The 21,243-nt window shown below is 46.4% G+C and overlaps 1 protein-coding gene across 1 annotated transcript in view; it reads left to right on the top strand.

Moving 5' to 3' along the window:
- The window catches only part of PNPase (polyribonucleotide nucleotidyltransferase 1), a 185,568-nt gene that overhangs the window by 57,912 nt on the left and 106,413 nt on the right, over positions 1-21,243 (top strand). Inside the window, exon 3 of the mRNA XM_068386971.1 lies at positions 16,581-16,814. Coding sequence (XP_068243072.1) covers positions 16,669-16,814 — 146 coding nt within the window. The 5' untranslated portion in view covers positions 16,581-16,668. The remainder of the gene's footprint in view (positions 1-16,580; positions 16,815-21,243) is intronic.

Here is a 21,243-nt window from a genome sequence, read left to right on the forward strand (position 1 = left end):
ATTTCGGTTACGGAACAAATGACAAATTCAGAGATAATTTGTATTTTTCCTAACCATACAAACCTTAGCTATTTACACATATTTGCCCGCCAGCCCTGTCCCCCAAGGCAAGTCCTACCTCTAAGCGAAGTGAATCAGTTCACCGGTGTGTGAGGGGGAAGGGGTAGCTAGCTACCCCTCCCCTACCCCCTCGCTAACTAGCGCGGGGTAGGAAACCCTCGTTAAAATCTAATGGCTCGTCATTTCAGCTACGCCGAAAGTAATACCCAATGTAAATAGCTAAGGTTTGTATGGTTAGGAAAAATACAAATTATCTCCGAATTTGTCATTTTTCCTAAATATACTGTACAAATCTGAGTCCGTTAAGTTACACTTCCTGCCTCAATTGCCTTGCAAACCCTATATTAAGATCAAATTGGCTACTCCGTGTACTATCGGGTGGGTGGGACTTACCTGCTACCCTATATTAACTACCTTCAATGTCTTGTAAGTTTTGACAACCAAATTTCAGCATTGCTGCATCATACTCCTACTAAAGGACTGGTTTGTATGGTCAGGAAAGATACAAATTTCTGTAAAAGATTTATGATTTTTCAATATTAATCTTACCCGATGATCATGTAGCTGTCAACTCTGTTGCCCGACAGAAATCTACGGTCGGGATACGCCAGCGATCGCTATACAGGTGGGGGTGTACACAACAGCGCCATCTGTGAGCAGGTACTCAAGTACTTCTTGTCAACAAGAACTCAATTTTTCCTCTGTCGTGCCTCCGGCTAGACCTACTTGGATACGCTGTTGATTCTGGAGTTATTGTTCACGATTTGGTGATGTATTTGCTCTAGAGTTTAGCCTTCGCTATTCAGGAAGCTTTATCTTTAGCTTAGCAAGCTTTTGGAATTAATTTGAATTAATTATGGTGACGAAGAGAGTATGGACTCTCTTTCACTTTTAAATGGCCGACCCTTCCTTAGACGGAAGTGTTGGTGTCGAAGAGAGTATAGACTCTCTTTCACTTTTTATTTTATATCTCTCCGCCATTTATAGGCCTCTTCGATTAACTTTCCTTTTATTATAAACTTAAAAAAAAAAAAAAAAATTTATTTTTTTTTTTTTTTTTTATGTTTGTTTATATGCGACCTTTCCTAATAGTAGGCGGTCCTTACTTGGAACCGAAGTTAATTAACATTGAGCTCGTCATATCGTTTTTCCTGTTAAGAATTTATGCTATTTTAATTTTAATGTTTTTGAAAGAATTTCTTTGATAAGTCTCGTACTGTTTTCAAAGTTGAACTAACGTTTTGTTTAGTCTCCGCAGTTGTTGACGTTCAGAACGTTCAACTTGCGCTCTATCGTTACGATAGAGAGAGAGTATTTCACGGTTTCACGTTGCAGTAAGAGTAAACCGATTCTAGCGTTTCGTTCATTCTTTCTTAGCTTAAATGGTTTTAATTCTAATAAAGGAACTTTTTATTTGGGAAACCTTTCAGTTTTTTTCCTTTAACAAATAATATGTTTTAACGATATATATAATTGGGCTCATCTCTCAGGCTCTAAGTCAAGAGAGAGAGAGAGAGAGAGAGAGAGAGAGAGAGAGAGAGATAGAGACGGAGGGAGAGAGAGGAGGATAAACGTTTCGTTCAAGCGGGTAACGTTGTTCTCGTTTTTTGCTCTTCTCCCTAGTCGATAGAGGGGAAGAAGGTAAAACGTTTCTAGAGTTTTATTCTTGTTCCCAGGCTTTATGCGGTGAGAGATTTTAAACGTAGTTTATTTGATCTAGTGTTTAGTCTCTTTTCCAGCCACTGAATTCTTTATCTTTCATTATGTTTTTCTGTTACATTGTAATACTGTTTTCGCAATTACTACCTTTTAATGAAGGATAGGATTGCGTGTTTCAAATACAAACCACTTAAAGTTTTGAGTTCAGTGAAATAAGTGCAAACAGAAAATCAAAAGTGATAAAGTGATATGCGCAAAGTGTTACAGTGTTGCGTTCGAGGGTTCGTCTGTTCGTGCCAGTTGTTCACCTAGTCCGATACCTCTTACAAGCTCCCAAGCCCAGGGGAGAAGTAATGTCGAAGGACTTATGGGTTCCACAGGCCTTGATCAACGAACAGACGTTTCCCTCCGTGGTTTCGGGTGTATCTACACACGTTGCCGACGTGATCACCCCACCCACACAAAGACGAGAGAGCCCATTTATTCCTCGTCTGCGGAAGAGGTTTCTCGCAGAAACCATGGACCAAATCTTGCAGCTTTTAAGTGCAAGTCGGTCCCTTCCGCGCAAGTCCAACGGCCTAGGTGTAGCCACTGGGTCAGTTCGGACTCGCTGCAGTACGACAACTGCACACCTCCTAAGAGAGGCTAGGTGGTACTGCAACAGGCAGTAACTCCGTCTGTTGCCGCACCAGCTGTTTTAGACCCTCAGTCACAACGGAGAGTAGCTCCGTTTGTTGTTGTCTTTCATAGACCCTAGTGGTCCATGCTGCAGACTATACAGTCTCAGCTTGCTCCTTCATGCAGGAGTATCATGCTGGAAGGTTGACAATGCAGCCTGTTAACCTACAACCCGCCGAGGTTGTGCGCTCAGAAGATACTGCGGCTGCCTGCTCCCACCCTCCACCTGTGAGAGCTCCACCACCGATGCGCAGTCCACCCTGCCAGACGCATGTTCTTGCTGCACCATCTGCTAACATGCGTGAGCTACCGCATCAGCAGTGGGAAGGTTCTGTAGAGCTGCCGGGTTCCAGCACTATGCGGCATTCTCCGCAGCCCATGCAGCATGCTCTGCATACCTTACAGCATGCTCTGCATACCTTACAGCATGCTCTGCATACCTTACAGCATGCTCTGCATTCCTTACAGCATGCTCTGCATACCTTACAGCATGCTCTGCATACCTTACAGCATGCTCTGCATACCTTACAGCATGCTCTGCATACCTTACAGCATGCTCTGCATACCATACCACATGCTCCTCAACCCACCGCAGCCCCTCCCACGCACCAGCACTCTGCTTTTGTTGTTGCCAGCTCCCACACTCCGACTGCGGAGAAGGTTGACGATGCACCCGTGGGCCTACACCTCCCACGGTTGTGCGCCCGGCATGGCTTCCTGCTCTCACACTCTTGTTGTGAGAGCTCCTCCACCCATGCACAGTCAACCCTGCTAGATGTATGATGACTCCCACACACAGAGCACTCCGTTGCCGTGCGGGAGCTACCACAAGCTGCCGTGTTTTGACACGGTGTGTCAGCCTCCGCAACACACTGTGGTTACCGCCACTCGCCAGCAGCAAACTAGTCAGGCAGGAGTGGAGGCTTCCCCACACAACTTTGGTTGTTGCCAACTCACAAACTGTCATGCAGTTACATGACGTTGCCTTCTGGTCTGCTACTTATACACCAGTGCTGTATGTCCTCACGCTCCTGTTGTGGTTGACAGTTCAGTTTTTGACAGTTCACAGACTGTCAAGCAGTTTCATGACGTTGCCTTCTGGTCTGCTGCTTTTGCACCAGTGAAACCCTCACTGAGAGAACTTAGCTTTTCTCGGATATGGTTCCTGTAGATGAGAAAGTGCTGTTCTCCCTCCTTCTGATATTCCCTTGAGGACTCTGTCATTTGGAGAGGAGCCTTAAGCTGCTTAGCCTCCTATGGACTTTTATTTAAGCATAACATGCTTCCAGGGAGGGTAAATGGTTCCGCTTCAGTCGCTAACCCCGTCTGTTGCCACACCTGCTCCCATAGACCTTGGGCTTGGTTGCAAGACATGCAGTCCAAGCTTAGTCCTTGATAGAGGATTTTTTACGGACGCTGAGGTATCCTACTCACGTCCGCCAGTTGAGATGGTTCCTCCACCGGTGCGACCCAGTGTGGGTTGACAATCGCACGTTGATGTTATGCTACTCTCGGAGGTGGTTGTGGACGTTCAGTGTGTCACTGGGAAGACGTTCAACAACCAGCAGAGTTGTCTTGTTGTGACGCAGTGCGGCAACCTCAGCAACCCGATAAGGGGTTGTCTGTACTACCCAGACAGTCTAGACAGTTTCGGGTTGTCGCTGTTCTTCCTCGCTTCCCCATGGTTGACAGTTCACAGACTGTGCAGCAGTACCATGATCTTGTGTCCGGCTCCGTCACGCATCCACCAGTGCGACCGGATAGAAGATCAATCCCCAGCCCTGCTATCCATCCAGAAGATGCTGAAGAAGGAATACAGCCCTGTCAGGCTGTGGATGAGTCTGGTTAGGACACTGTCATCCGTGGTGCATTTGGTGTCACTTGGAAGACTACACCTCCGTCCTCTTCGGTTTCATCTAGCTCTTCACTGGAAAAGGACAAGATGCTAGAAGCGGTCTCGATCCCGGTTTCCGGAAGATAAGTCTGGTCTAACCTGAGGAAAGGACTTTATCAACCTTTTATAGGGTCTTCCCCTGACTGTTCAGACTCCCAACCACGTTCTCTTCTCAGACGCATCGGACGTAGGCTGGGGTGCGACCTTAGGCGGTAGGGAATGCTCGGGATTATGGAACTCGCGTCAAAAGTCAATGCATTTTAACTGCAAGAAGCTTCTGGCAGTAAGTCTGACCTGGAAAAGCTTCAGGTCTCTCCTTCAAGACGAAGTCATGGAGGTCAACACGGACAACTCCCTGCTTTGATGTTCATCTCCTAGCAAGGAGGGACCTACTCTCTGACATGGTGCGAGTTCGCTAGTGACCTCCTCTCCTGTTCAACAGGTCTAGACTTTTCACTAGTAACAAATTTCTTCCAAGGCAACTTGAATGTCTTAGCAGTTTGTCTCAGTAGGAAGGGACAATAATTCCAACATATTGGACCCTCCACAGAGATGTATGCAAGAGACTTTGGGTCACCTGGGGCCATCCAACCATAGATCTCTTCGCAACCTCGATGTCCAAGAGGCTCTCAACAGACCCAGCAGTGGTTCTTTTAGATGCCTTTCTACTAGATTAGTCTCATCTAGATCTTTATGCATTCCCTCCGTTCTAGTTTGTCAACAAGGTACTGCAGAAGTTCGCCTCTCTCGTTGGGACAAAGTTGACACTAGTTGCTTCCCTCTGGCCCGCGAGAGAATAACTTACCGAGGTACTTCGATGGCTAGTAGACGTTCCCAGAACTCTTCCCCTAAGGGTGGACCTGCTACGTCTGCCACGCGTAGAAGGTACTCCAAGGCCTCCACGCTCTTCGTCTCACTGCCTTCAGAGTATCGAAAGACTCTCGAGAACTAGAGGTTTTTCGAAGGTGGCAACCAGAGCGATTGTTAGAGCAAGGAGAACATCCACCCTTAGAGTCTACCAATCGAAGTGGGGAATCTTCCTAAACTGGTGCAAGTCAGTATCCGTATCCTCGACCAGTACCTCTGTAACTCAAATAGCTGACTTCCTCTTATATCTGAGAAAAGAGCGATCTCTTTCAGCTCCCACTTTCAAGGGTTACAGAAGCATGTTGGCATCAGTCTTCCGTCACAGAGGCTTAGATGTTGTTAACAATAAAGATCTACAGGACCTCCTTAAGTCTTTTGAGACCACGAAGGAGCGTCGTTTGGTTACACCTGGTTGGAATTTAGACGTGGTTCTAAGATTCCTTATGTTAGACAGGTTCGAACCACTTCAATCAGCCTCCCTGAAAGATCTCACCTTTAAGACTCTTTTCCTGATATGCTTTACCAGCTAAAAGAGTCAGTGAGATTCATGCCTTCAGCAAGAACATCGGATTTTCATCCGAAACGGCTACATGTTCTACATCTTGGTTTTTTGGGCTCAAGCCATGGCGTCCTGATGGAAGGTTCCTTTTTGGTAGCTTCCTTGGGTATAAGACTACTAAGATATTCCCAGAGAATTTAACCACAGGTTATCACAGAATTCTAACTTCTGGAGCGAGTATCTCAAAGGTTTCCCTTTAAGACATCGTATATCAACAGGGGACGCATGTCTGAACGTGCCACATAGCTATCTTCACCCCGAACAGAGTTAATGCTTCGGTGTGTAAGGGTTGAGAATAGCTGGGAGCCGCTCCACAGCCAATCTCACTCGTGGCTACTACTGATACTCGAGATGTAAACAAACGGGCGCCATTGCTCAAATGACGTCACGCCTGTCTTCATCCTTTGTTTAGTAGCTGCCCTACTTAGACGGATTTTCCCTGTGTTACCTTTATCGTTTTGCATCTACGCTATGTCGTTACCTTCAGCCTCGCCTTCTTCTGGAAAGTTGAGTACAAGGTTCCAGTATTGTTTAGTTAAGCTCTGACCGTAAAGTAAATATTACTTTCCGAGATAATTGCTGTTTTGTGGCAGAGCTGTGCCTCTACCGGACCCGCCATTTTATGGCGTCGTCGTTGTTATGCATGCCTTATTTAGTTAGCCACAACAACGCTTCCGGCCTTATTTACTAATCGAATACATTAGTTTATTTAGTCTTCATAGCTAGGAACTTTTATATCGTGTTTCGACGCTTTTTATCGGTCATCGATTGACCTCATACCAGTCGGCTACTATAGCCCCCAGGCCAGAGAGCCTACATACAAGTGTTCATGCATGATTTATTAGTGATCCTAGGCTAAGTTATGAAGATAGTGGCATTATTTTACAATACTTTTGACCGTGATGCAAATGTTTTTCGCCTTCAGGGACCATATAGGGGATAGGTTAGTCAGTGACTCTTTCTAACCTAACCTACTTGTAGGACCCCTATATGCTTCCTTCATCCCCTGCCTTGGCATTCCCTCTAATTAGCCTTGATTCCTTTTCTGAGTAAAGGGATCAGATGTCTAATAGAGTATATATCGCCTCTCTGTCCTCCCTAAGGGAATGAACCTCCCTTAGGGTTGCGTCCGAGAGTGAGGTTAGGCTAGCCCTACCTCTATGGCTAGGATTGTCTATGACTTTCCTGCGATAGCGATATGTCTTCTTCCTTTCCTAGTTCAGGACTTTTAGCCCTGCTCTAGGTTGGGTTAGGAAGGTTTCTCTGTTCCATGCTGAAACTGTACTCATGCACCGTTTTAGCCGATCTGCCTTATCTTAGGTTAGGGAGTGTCCTCCCTTTCCCTAGTGGCCGCTCTGGTACAGAAACCCTTCCTTGGAAGACTTCTCTCTTCTCCCTTCCCCACCTATCTCTTGTATAGCCTAGCCTATGCTTAGGTTAGTCTATACCCATCTGTCCCCTGTCCTACAACTCCTCCTTAGGGTGGAGTAGTAGGGCTACCCGAGCTTCCATGTGCAGTCCGCTCTGGTACATATACCTTCATAGTGTCCTATGGGGTTAGTTGCTAGAATGGTTCTACATATGGGAGTCTCCCCCCCCTTTGGGTGTCCCCTAGCCCTCCCTTGGGCTACCTTGCTCCCGGTCCTCAGTGACCCCTGCTCCTGGATGTTAGAGCCTGCCTCTATCATGGGTACACCCTCTCAGGGGAGGGGGGGATGTCCGGAGTCCATGACGGAACTTCCTGCATTCCTTCCCTCCCCCCTGTCTCTCTCCCTATCCGGGTGCCGGTCTCTTGCCGCCTCTACTGTCGGCAATACCTGCCTCCTACCTTGGTGACTCTCCCTAACCTTGCCGCCAGCCCCCCGTGTACCGGGGGACTGCCGACTGCCGCCGGCTACTACCGGTGGCTCTCCTTTCTCCTAGCTTGTCGTCCGCTCGCCGGTCGGCCGCCGGAGTGCCGGCATCTACTGCCGGCAATCCGGTTCTGCTTTAACCATCCTTATCCCAGTCACCAATCCGGCATCCTCCGACTGCCGGAGCCGCCGCTCCCCTGCCGGCGTGCCGCCGTTGTACCGGCGGCCGCCAACCTGGTATATGATTGACTTTAAACATTGTCTGTCCTAATGCCAGAAACTCTGCTGGAGCGAACTCCGGCATGCCGGCGGCTTGCCGGAAACCCCCGGAGGCGTCAAGAATACTTGCACCCCCTTCTTCTAGCTATCATATGACAATGATAGCCCTATACCGCAAACAGATAGGCTGTTTCTACTAGTAAGATCAGTACCTTGGTACTGTTCTGTTAGTGATCATGCTGTCTCTTTGCATTCTTCTAAATTCCAGCATGCTGCGTGCATCTTAGCACGGCTGGTTGCCGGAAGCAGTTACCTTAAAAGGAGGCCTTCTAGCCCCTAGCTTGGGACCGAATGATCTCGGTCCCAATATTACCCTTGGGTTTTTTCCACGGAATTCCATTACCCTATGGAACTCTAAGGAACTCTATCCGGTGCCTTCGGTCGCTCGGATTATCCAAGGACCAAGCTTACGGTAACCAGCCGGGCGAGATGCATGGAGTATGTTCTCCTTTACTATTTCAATCTCTATGCATCACACCCTTCTTTAAGTTAAAATTAATAATTAATATTAACTTAGTTTAAGAGCCATTCTTATGACTCCCCCATACTCATTTTCTCTTTCTTCCACAGGAGGAGCAGATGAAGTGTGATTTCGCCTTCTGCGCTGTGAAACGCCCGCAGTTTTACGGGCATACGGCTTGCAGGACTCACGCCCCTTGTGCAGACAAGAAAGGGGATCTGAAGTTTTGGAATCCACTGAACTGTACGGTCTGTCAGGCTCACCTAGTTGAAGCCTTCCATAACCCTCCCTCAGCGGAGGTCAGAGACATTTCTCGTGAAAAGCTACGCAAGTGGGTGCGTGGCTTCCAGAAAAATGCCACCGGACCTTACCTGGCCACCGAAGAATTGAGGTCACTTTTGTTCCCTAAGGCTTCCCCTGATTCAGTGATACCCAAAGACGTGATCCCCACTGTCCAAATTACAGTGGAACCTGATTTAGTCATGGCTCAGTCCATGCACGAGTGCCGTTTGGATTCCGAAGATGACGAACAGATATCGGATGTCTCGGAAGACACGGAGAAAACGCTTATGGCTCAAGGAGCCGAAGATGAAGAAGACAAGGTGGAATACGCCGAGTCGGAGCAAGAGGTTGCTCCTCCTTCCATCCCCACTCCTACTCCTACACCGTCGGAAATGTCTATTCCGTCTACCTCCTCGACCCCGGATCCTTCTTCTTCTTCTCAAGAAATGATCCGACTGATTAGAGCCGTCATGGACGACAGGTTGAAGGAGAACCAGGAGTTCATCAGGTCCATGATGGGATCCAGAGAACCGAAGAGGATTTCGGTTAAGGATCTCCCCGCTTGCTCACATGCCAACCCGTGGAGGTATGCTGAGCATATGGTTATTGCGACCGGCAGGATCTTCGTCAGTGATAAGATCGGCACGGTCCCTTTGGAAGACGTGGAGTTCTTCCCAAACTTTGAGGCCTACCCGGACTGTTACGTCCGTCTTCGTTCCGAACCTGCCTCGAAGGAAGAGACCGAACCTAAGGAAGAGATAGTGTTCGATCTCGCAAAGGCCCAGGCTATGCTAGCCGCCGCATTCAAGAGTAGAGGCTTTACCTGCTCTAAGCTTCCGGCCCTGAGCAAGAAGCACCCTACTTATGTCGCACCTGAAAGTGCGGTTCTTCCATTCTTGGAAAAGGCCTTAGCTGCATGCCTTAAAGCTGCGGATGAAGGGAAAGCCTGCCCTGCATTGGAGGAGTGCAGACCCTTCTCCATAGTTACTCCCCCTGACGCTCGACACTGGAAAGATGTCCAACATACTTTCGTCGTGGGAAGGCTCGATCCTGACGTCGCCGGACGTCAGTTTAATGAAGACCTCCCTAAGCTCAACGATCACCTCCTTCGTCGGGAACAAGATACGAAGGAGAGGCTTGCAGCATCCCTATCTCATCAAGTCCAACTCGAAGTTATGGCCTGTGACACCAGAGTACCAGACCACTACATGGTACTCTCCAAATCCCACTTGATGACCGTAATGAAGGACTTGTACCACTTCATAAAGGCTCGAAGAGCCTGTCGTGAATTCGTGTTTGCAGGTGCCACCGTGAAACACGAACCCCGGAGGCTGATTTCCTCCAACATCTGGGGAAAACCCCTCTTTCCTTCTGACCTTGTGAAGGAAATCACCGACAGAGCCGCCACGGAGAATAGGAACCTTCTCCACAAGTGGGGCATGTCCAGGAAAAGGAAACCCTCTCAGGACGACGGACCTCAACCTAAGAGGAAATCCCAAAAACAGAAACCCCAGCAACGTCAACAAAGACGTCAGTTTCCGGGACCCGCTACCTCCCAAGTGGTTGCCCAACCACAACAGACCTTTCAATTGGTCCCCCAACCGGTGTTGTCACAGTCACCGGTCTTCACCCCTGCTTTCGAGCAACAGTCAACTACCTTTCGTGCCAAAGGTAGAGGCTCATACAGGGGTGCAAGCAAAGACGCCTCTCGCCGTCCCTCCAGAGGCAGAGGAGGAAAGGGAGCTAGCGGCCGAGGCAGCAAGCCCTCGGGACACCAGAAGCAATGAAGTGCTTCCGGTGGGAGGAAGACTCCGCCAATTCCAGGATCGTTGGACCTTCGATCCCTGGGCACACAGCATCGTCAAGAAGGGTCTAGGCTGGAGTTGGACTCAACCACCCCCAATCTTCCAGCAATTCTTCCAACAATCAACCCCCCTTCTGGAAGAATATGTCCTAGATCTCTTGAACAAGAAGGTGATAAGGAAGGTAAAGTCCACCAGGTTCCAAGGGAGACTGTTTTGTGTCCCCAAGAAAGACTCAGACAAACTCAGAGTCATTCTGGACTTATCCCCCCTCAACAAGTTCATAGCGAACGACAAGTTCAAGATGCTGACGCTTCAACAAATAAGGACCCTTCTGCCTCGAGGTTCCTACACGGTCTCCATAGACCTGGCGGATGCCTACTGGCACGTTCCAATGAACCATCACGCTTCCTCCTACCTAGGATTTCGACTCCAAAGGAAAAGCTACGCCTTCCGGGCCATGCCCTTCGGCCTCAACGTGGCCCCTCGGATCTTCACAAAACTGGCGGATGCCATAGTACAACAACTCCGCCTACGAAACGTCCAGGTGATGGCCTACCTCGACGACTGGCTAGTCTGGGCTCCATCGCCCGAAGATTGTGCAAAATCTTGCAACGAAGTCACCCAGTACCTAGAACACCTGGGATTCAAGATCAACGAGAAAAAATCTCGCCTCTCTCCAGCTCAGAAGTTCCAGTGGTTGGGAATCCACTGGAACCTTCAGTCACACCGCCTTTCCATCCCCCAGAAGAAAAGGAAGGAAATAGCAGGGTCTGTCAAGCGACTGCTGAAATCCAAACGCATTTCAAGACGCCAGCAGGAACGAGTTCTAGGCTCTCTACAGTTCGCCTCAGTGACAAACCCAGTGCTTCGCGCACAGCTAAAGGATGCCGCGGGAGTCTGGAGACGTTCGGCATCCATCGCTCGAAGAGACCTCAAGAGACGGCTTCCAAACAGACTGCGACTTCTCCTAAAGCCGTGGTCAGAAGAAAAGGCCCTGAAAAGGTCCATTCCTCTCCAACACCCTCCTCCATCACTCAACATCCACACGGATGCTTCGCTGGAGGGTTGGGGAGGTCACTCCCACCAAAAACAGGCTCAAGGCACCTGGTCTCCCCTGTTCAAGACGTTCCACATAAACATCTTGGAGGCCATGGCGGTCCTTCTAACCCTGAAGAAGTTATCCCCGCCGCCCTCGATCCACATCCGTCTAACCCTAGACAACTCGGTGGTAGTTCGTTGTCTCAATCGCCAAGGCTCAAGATCGCCCCAGATAAATCAGGTGCTTCTCCCAATCTTCCGTCTGGCAGAGAAGAAGAAGTGGCACCTGTCTGCAGTTCACCTACAAGGATTCCGCAACGTGACAGCGGATGCTCTATCTCGGACAAACCCGATAGAGTCGGAATGGTCTCTAGACGCAAGATCGTTCTCCTTCATCTCTCACCAAGTCCCAGAACTTCAGATAGATCTCTTTGCAACGAGCGACAACAATCAACTTCCTCGGTATGTGGCCCCGTACGAGGACCCCAAAGCAGAAGCAGTGGATGCCATGTCACTGGACTGGAACAGATGGTCCAAGATCTACCTGTTCCCCCCACCAACCTTCTGTTGAAAGTCCTCTCCAAACTGAGAACCTTCAAAGGGACAGCGGCCCTAGTGGCTCCCAAGTGGCCTCGGAGCAACTGGTACCCCCCTGGTCCTGGAGCTGCAGCCCAAGCTGATCCCTCTCCCGGGCCCAGTTCTCTCTCAACAAGTACAGAAGTCGACTGTCTTCGCTTCATCATCGAAAATCAAGGACCTTCATCTCATGATTTTCTCTCCCTAGCCGTAAAGAAGAGGTTTGGGATCTCGAAGAAAAGTCTGGACTTCCTAGAGGAATACAAGACCGAATCCACAAGACGGCAATATGAATCATCCTGGAGGAAATGGGTCTCCTTTGTCAAGACAAAAAATCCTAAAGAAATCACGATTGATTTCTGCATGTCCTTCTTTATTCACCTTCATGGACAGGGATTAGCAGCCAATACGATATCAACCTGCAAATCGGCCTTGACTAGACCAATTCTATATGCTTTCCAAATTGATCTGTCCAGCGACATCTTCAACAAACTACCGAAAGCATGTGCTCGCCTACGCCCAGCACCCCCACCGAAACCGATCTCCTGGTCACTAGACAAGGTACTCCATTTCGCCTCCAACTTGGACAATGATTCATGCCCTATCAAGGATCTGACTCAGAAAGTTATATTTCTCTTTGCTCTCGCTTCAGGAGCTCGAGTCAGCGAAATAGTGGCATTATCAAGAGAAGAAGGACACATCCTGTTTACCGATACAGGAGAAGTTACCCTCTCCCCTGATCCGACGTTTCTTGCTAAAAATGAATTACCCACCAAAAGATGGGGCCCTTGGAGAATATGCCCCCTGAAGGAGGATGCCTCTCTATGTCCAGTAGAGAGCCTCAAGGTCTATCTTCGCAGAACTTCAAACTTTGGTGGAGGCCAACTCTTCAAAGGAGAAACATCGGGCAGCGACCTGTCACTGAAACAATTAAGAGCGAAAATCACCTACTTCATTCGCAGAGCGGATCCGAACAGTACACCCGCTGGTCATGATCCTAGAAAAGTGGCATCATCTCTGAATTTCTTTCAGAGCATGGACTTTGAAAGCCTTAAAAACTTCACGGGCTGGAAGTCCTCGCGAGTTTTCTTTAAACATTATGCGAAACAAGTGCACGAAGTCAAACATTTTGTGGTAGCCGCAGGTAGTGTTATGAAACCTGCACCTAACTCTGCGTAGAACAGTGAGTTACTTGGGACTCTAACTCTTCGGGTGCCTATGTTGACCCTCGAGCGATTCATAGTGATGTCGAAAAACACTTAGTGCTTTTATAACTGTTCTTATCCCAGGTGAAATGTCATAGTTGTCACACAAGTGCCGCATGCCCTGAGCATGATGTGTTTTTAATCAAAGACTTGCGTTCCTCGAGAACGAGTACCTACTAATAATCTTGAAATTCCTTTTCAGATTCAAGAGCAAGCCTTTATTTCTATGTACATTATAATTACTGTAAATGAACTTTACTTATTGCTGTAAATTATTTAATTTCTGCATTTGTGAAATAAAATTTCTATTTTATTACCTGTGCGTCTCAATCAGCTCCTACTTACTATGAAATACATGCCTGTCATAGTTTTATTATCCCCCCTTTTCCTTATGGTTATGAAGAAATTAAGATGCTTACTCTTAATTTATATTCACTCTGATTATGTAAGGTTCCAACACGAATACTTACTTTTGATACCCGGGAGATGAACCATCACTCTCAATACACAGTGCCCAACCACCACTGGTCTAATTTTCAGAATGTTCCTATACAAATACCAAACATTCAGCTTCATCTCCAAGTTCTTCAAGTTCTTCTATCAGGATGAATAGCCCTTCAATACCACTTTGACGTCGGCATAGCCCATGGGAACTTCACTGCCAAGGGGGGCAGGATGCTTCTTCCCTATGGTTCTTTATCAAAGATTACTATGCTGTTTTGTCAATGCCTTGGCACTTACTATTAGGGGAAAATCTACCACGATACATTGATTCTCTGGTACTCTTCCATCAGGACGCCATGGCTTGAGCCCAAAAAACGGATTTTGAGCGAAGCGAAAAATCTATTTTTGGGTGAGATAGCCATGGCGTCCTGATGGACCCTCCCTGCTACTTCGTCCAGTTTTAGATCCCACCCTGTTCTACTGTATCATGGTGATGGGCAGCAACTGGCTTCAGGATGAAGACGGGCGTGACGTCATTAGAGCAATGGCGCCCGTTTGTTTACGTCTCGAGTATCAGTAGTAGCCACGAGTGAGATTGGCTGTGGAGCGGCTCCCAGCTATTCTCAACCCTTACACACCGAAGCATTAACTCTGTTCGGGGTGAAGATAGCTATGTGGCGCGTTCAGACATGCGTCCCCTGTTGATATACGATGTCTTAAAGGGAAACCTTTGAGATACTCGCTCCAGAAGTTAGAATTCTGTGATAACCTGTGGTTAAATTCTCTGGGAATATCTTAGTAGTCTTATACCCAAGGAAGCTACCAAAAAGGAACCTTCCATCAGGACGCCATGGCTATCTCACCCAAAAATAGATTTTTCGCTTCGCTCAAAATCCGTTTTCTAGCCAAACACGAGCTGCCTTCTCGGCCTTGACCAATATCGTTCGTTATTCCAAACTTATCGATATGGTTGGAAAGGAACTAGAAAGAGTATTATGTCCTGTAGAGCTCTTAAGTTCTTTTTTTTAATAACCTTTATGAGGCCCGTCTGAAGCTTTATGGTGTTCAGTTAAGAATTCATCTTTGCCTATGTCAGAGAATTCTTTATCCTATTATTTTCAGACTGTTAATACGAGAAGCTCATTCCCTCCTGAATGAGGAAGACCAAGCTTGGCTGAAGGTAAGGACACACGAAGTTAGAGCTATCACAACTTCCGTGACCTTTTAATAAAATAGATCTCTGCAAAATATTTTCGACGCAACCTTTTGGAAAAGCTAATCAGTGTTCGCGTCTTTTATCTTAAGAATGTCCAGTCTCTTTACGAGAACTGCTACACTCTGGGACCATTCGTAGCAACGAGTGCAGTAGTGGTGGGGGCTCCACCACTACAATTCCCTAATTCCAGAACCTTTTTAATCTTTCTCTTGAAATATTTCTGGGTTGTCCGGAAGGCTAAGAAACCTTCCGCATCCTGGTTGATTTGGCGGGTGGTCAAATTCTTTCTTGAGAAGCGCCTAGATTAGAGGTTGTGATGAGGTCCTTTAGTATGGGTTGCAGCCCTTAATACTTCAGCACCTAGGAGTCGCTCAGCATCCTAAGAGGATCGCTAGGCTCAGTAAGGAAGACGTACTTAAAAAAAGCAGAGTAATGGTTCAAGTCGACTTCCTTACCAGGTACTTATTTATTTTATGTTTGTTATTTTGAATAACGGCTAAAATAAGATACGGGATACTTAGCTTCTTTGTTAACATGTATGCTGGTCTCCACCCACCACCCTGGGTGTGAATCAGCTACATGATCATCGGGTAAGATTAATATTGAAAAATGTTATTTTCATTAGTAAAATAAATTTTTGAATATACTTACCCGATGATCATGAATTTAAGGACCCGCCCTTCCTCCCCATAGAGAACCAGTGGACCGAGGAGAAAATTGAGTTCTTGTTGACAAGAAGTACTTGAGTACCTGCTCACAGATGGCGCTGTTGTGTACACCCCCACCTGTATAGCGATCGCTGGCGTATCCCGACCGTAGATTTCTGTCGGGCAACAGAGTTGACAGCTACATGATCATCGGGTAAGTATATTCAAAAATTTATTTTACTAATGAAAATAACATTTTTCCTAGGTCCTTTTAATTGTCTTTCCTACCTTGACCACACCTCTCAATCCTAGGCCTTAGTACAAATGTGTCTTCTGAGAAGAGAGGTAGGTGGAATTTTCCCTTCACATTGCCTGACATTAACCAACTACTGTACCTGTTTAACTTTTTAATGGCTGTCTCAGTGTTGTAGAAAGTATATTGTATCCCTATTTTAAAGGTCTCAATTTTGTATACCCAGAAAAATGCAAATTGATTTTGAAATTTGTTATATTCTCTTATTTTATGATTTGTATATACCTGACATACATGGCAATTTTGATATGTGAATTAATTCATTTACCCTCAACTAAGGTGGATGACCACTGTACTTGATAACCCAATCCAGTACTTTAGCTGCCTGTTAACCCTTTTACCCCTAGGCTATTTGGAAATTTCCAACCCTTAACCCCCAGGGGGTTATTTTTTACCCAGCACATTTTGCAGTATATTTTTTTTAAATTGCTCTAACAGCCTTAATTTTTGTCATAGAGAGGTCAGGTTAGTCTCATTCTCTTGGAAAATTCCTGAATTTTCTCAAAAACTATCAAAAATATGAAAAAAATATTTTTATAGCATTTTTTGCAAGGACGTACCGGTATGTCCATGGGGGTAAAGGGAAGGCTTTTGTGAAATGTACCTGTACGTCCTTTGGGGGTAAAAGGGTTAAGAAGGGTACAATACTGTAGTACTGTATTATGCTGTATTTACTTGATAACTGTGACTATGATAGTTCATGTCAACGAAGCACAGGTAACTGATATTATATTTCTAATTTCAGGTGTAAACTGATGTAAAAAAGGGATTCAAGAGTGGATTTCAAATTAGCAAATACAAACTCCTTACAAAGCATAACAAATTTTTTTGTGATGCTACATTCTAGAAGAGTGGGATGCCTCTTATTGAACGTTTATAGGAGATCATTTAGGAGACCCGTATTTTACAAACCAAAGCGAAATGTTTGTTTTTCTTACCATCACCAAAAATTTGAGGCTAAAGCAGAGTTTTCTAATGGGTAAGTAGGTTATCATTTTCTCAGTATTATTTATGATTGGATGAAAGCCTAATTTGATTAACTTGGTTGTAATCTTGTAAATGAGCAGTACATATTTTAGTTCTCTTCCTACGCAGAATACAAATCCTACTTGTTCCTACACTATATACAAACCTTACATTCTTTATTATTATTATTATTATTATTATTATTATTATTATTATTATTACTACTACTAGCCAAGCTACAATCCTAGGTGGAAAAGCAAGATGCTATAAGCCCAAGGGCTCCAACAGAGAAAAATAGCCCAGTGAGGAAAGGAAATAGGGAAATAAATAAATGATGAGAATGAATTAAAAATATATCATTCTAAAAACAGTAACAGCGTCAAAACAGATATGTCTTATATACTGTAAACTATTGACAATGTCAAAAACAGATATGTCATATATAAACAATAAAAAGACTCATGTCACCCTGGTTAACATAAAAACATTTGCTCCAAATTTGAACTTTTGAAGTTCTACTGATTCAACTACCCAATTATAAGATAATTCCACAACTTGGTAACAGCTGGAATAAAACTTCTAGAATACTGTGTAGTATTGAGCCTCATGATGGAGAAGGCTTGGCTATTAGAATTAGCTGCCTGCCTAGTATTACGAACAGGATAGAATTGTCCAGGGAGGTCTGAATGTAAAGGATGGTCTGAGTTATGAAAAATCTTATGCAACATGTATAATGAACTAATTGAACGACGGTGCCAAAGAATAATATTTAGATCAGGAATAAGAAATTTAATAGAAGATATAACCACTAGCTAATGTACGCCCATAAAAACTTATTATTATTATTACTTGCTAAAGTGCAACCCTAGTTGGAAAAGCAGGATGCTATAAGACCAGGGGCTCCAACAGGGAAAACAGCCCAGTGAGGAAAGGAAACAAGAAAAAAAAACATTCTAAGAACAGTAACAACATTAAAATAAATATCTCATATATAAACTATAAAAACTTTAACAAAACAAAAGGAAGAGAAATGAGATAGAATAGTATGCCCGAGTGTATCCTCAAGCAAGAGAACTCTAACCTAAGATAGTGGAAGACCATGGTACACAGGTTATGGCACTACCCAAGCCTAGAGAACAATGGTTTGATTTTGGAGTGTCCTTCTCCTAGAAGAGCTGCTTACCGTAGCTAAAGAGTCTCTTCTACCCTTATCAAGAGTAAACTAGCCACTGAATAATTACAGTGCAGTACTTAACCCCTTGAGAGAAGAAAAATTGTTTAGTAATCTCAGTGTTGTCAGGTGTGTGAGGATAGAGGAGAATCAGTAAAGAATAGGCCAGAATATTCGGTGTATTGTATGTGTAGGCAAAGGGAAAACGAACCGTAACCAGAGAGAAGGATCCAATGTAGTACTGTCTGGCCAGTCAATGGAACCCAGTACTCTCTAGTGGTAGTATTTCAACGGGGGCTGGCGCCCTGGTCTACCTACTACCAGCCGATTGTTATCCTGTGGTAGCAGGGGGAATCCCTCCCGCTCACTCATACCTTTCTCACTTTTAATTTCAGCCTTGGTTGAGGAAAGATGTCTCAATTCACGTTAACTGACTTGGCTAAAATATTGAAAACTTTCCCTTTTTTCTTTCATGTGTGGCTGTGCATGTTTGCCAGGCAAGGTTGGCTGCACGTTCATGTCCCAGAACTCACCATTTTTGTCCTGCTTGCAGGCTTCTTACCTAGTGTAGGGAGTGGCTATGCTCGCAGTGGGAGCGGTATGGCCGGACGAGGAAAAAATCTAATAGAGACTCTTTTCCTTTGGGGTCTTCCTCAAAGTCGAAGTCCAGGCCTCTCTCCCTCACCCCTGATACCCTCCTCTCTATCTCCGCTGAATTAGTCTCCTCTGGGGACTGTCGAGTGATAGCCGGTTGACTCTCGAACAACCTGTGAGTTATGCTGTCTCTATCCCTTCTCCTAGTGAGGCAAAACGAATAGTTTCCCAAGGGGAGACCTTGTCTCAAGATGCTTTGAGTATTCTGTGTCCGTCCTCAGTACTCTCGGGTCCTCCCTTTATGGATAAGCTACTGGGGGTGTTGGCTATTGGTGTACATCAGGAAAGGATTTCTGCTCATGCTGGGCCTGGTCATGACCTTTCCCCTTCTAGAGCTGACAGGAGGGAGTCCCTCCTGTGTGGTCTCTTGCCCCCAGAACCTTCTTCCCCTTCTGTTCCTCTCCCATCATAGGTTCTGGAGGGTGGCTCTCAACAGAGTTCCCCATCAACGCACACTCATCCAGGAGAGAAAGGGCATGCTGAGCCCACTAAGCAATAAGAAGACTATAGTTTTCCTTCCCCTTCTGTGCCCTTTGATCCTTCGGGGTTCGATGGCCTCTCTCATAAGTGCATGTGGTTGTCTCCGCCAGAGATTTCCATTACCTTGGCAGTGTGGAAGTGACTGCATGTTTCGACACCTATCCCTCTCAGCTCTCCAGATCACAATTCTGTGGAATTTGCAGGTGATGTAGGTGACAGTGACGCTCGTCCTGCAACCTAGCATGCTTACTTAAATGGGTTTTCATGAGACTCCAGTAGTTGTCAGTGAACTGAGTTGCCTGTAACTCTTCAAGTTAGCGCTGTTTGTCAGTGCTCGCCAGGAAGGTTGACAAGCCCAACACCTGCACTCTCCCCCAAACCCCCTACTATGTCTTTCTCTTGAACAGGTGAGTATAATCTATCCCACCGGGTAGTTGGCAAGGCACATGCTAGCAAGGTGACAATTGTGTCCTCTAGGAGCTCGTAATCACTCGCAATCTCCTATTTGCAATCTAGAGGAAGTCTTTACAGGCCAACATTATCTGCCTGGTCAGGTTCACGCTCCTGCACAGGGACTTGCTTTTGGGGGATCATTAGCGCAGGCTGTATCTCACGTGACTCTCCTGCAGGAGATTCTGAGAGCAGAGGTTGTGATCCTCCAAACTCGGTTACTATTGACAAACCCAATTGTGGCTGATTTGGTGAAGGGTACATTCACCAAGTTGACCCTCCTCCGTCTGATCCGAGATTGCGTCGTCGGGGTACCGGTGCCAACTCGTGGTCCCAGTAGGGCTATCCCTTTTCCTTCGGGCATTCCTCTCTCTCCTCCTGTGTCGAGAGACGCCCACACTTCAAGGGGGCAACATCACCAAGAAGCACTGAGAGTGAACCCTAGACCAATGGAGGTTCACTCTGAGTATGAGAGGTTAGGTTTGGTGCCCATCAAACTATCCCTTAAGGAGTGCCGCTCACGGCCGGTCACTCTCCCACCCAGTGACAACTTTTACCTTAGGACCCATAGGGAATTGATCGTTCGAGTTTTACTGGCTCTCACTGATTGAAATCATTCCTTCTCCATCCTTAGAGGTACCCTGTGTTGCAGTGCCACCTTCTTCAAAGCCATCTTCAACTTCCTGGGGCAACAAGGGCAAATCTCACTGATTGAAATCATTCCTTTTCCATCCTTAGAGGTACCCTGTGTTGCAGTGCCACCTTCTTCAAAGCCATCTTCAACTTCCTGGGGCAACAAGGGCAAATCTTAGCATTCTCATCTCATTCAAGGGTGAGCCTGGGAATGGAAGGATGCCAAAATTGTTTTGAAGAATTGAGTCTCCAAATTGTAGGGGGACCCAAAGCTTCAAAGGTAGGCAGTGGCGAAGGCTTCAGATCCTGTACAGCAGGTCAGTGTTGCCTCTCCTAGGTCTCGTTCCCCGATGGCCAACCACGATAACGACCCTGGCTCAGACTCAGACTTTTCTTCCAGGGAATTGCCAACGGGGTCCCATATCAAACACACTCCTCCTGGGGTTAGTGCTGGTTAGTTCTATTGTTCGTGAGCATTGACAGCACACGTTTACAGACAACCTGACGTTGCCATGCTCACTACCATCCAAGCATGCACGCTCTGCTTTCAGTGCAAAGAAGTCAGTATGTGAACCACCTGAAAGTACTCTTGCATGTATTCGAGCACCTGTTTGGGATACACCGGCTTGTGAACGATCAGTTTCTAGCTTCGGAGCAGAGACTAACTCTACAATGCACGCTCGCTTCTCGGGATGCACGTGTAACATGGTACTGTACGTGCTCCAAGAGAAGTGGGTCCTAGCGATCAGTACACAAATAAACACCACTCACCTAGAGCTCTTGTGGCTGTCGCTTTGCTTGCAAAGGGTGTGCCATGACTCGAAGTCCTGGGGCAAGGGAGTCCATCCATTTCTCCTATGTGAAATGGCAAAACCTCCTCCTCATGGGGATCCTTCTTTGTTTCAGAGGTCTGGTGCTCTTCGGTTGCTATGGCCCTCCTTGGTCATCCAAGGTTCCCCGTCGAAGGAGAAACTGCAGCAAGCTCTTGATTCCAGTAACCTTCCAGAGGTCATTGCCCCTTCGGTTTCTGGCCAGAAGTTTCCGATCGTTACCC

Source organism: Palaemon carinicauda, chromosome 14 (genome assembly GCF_036898095.1).
Source record: "Palaemon carinicauda isolate YSFRI2023 chromosome 14, ASM3689809v2, whole genome shotgun sequence".
In the NCBI taxonomy this organism is placed as follows: domain Eukaryota; kingdom Metazoa; phylum Arthropoda; class Malacostraca; order Decapoda; family Palaemonidae; genus Palaemon; species Palaemon carinicauda.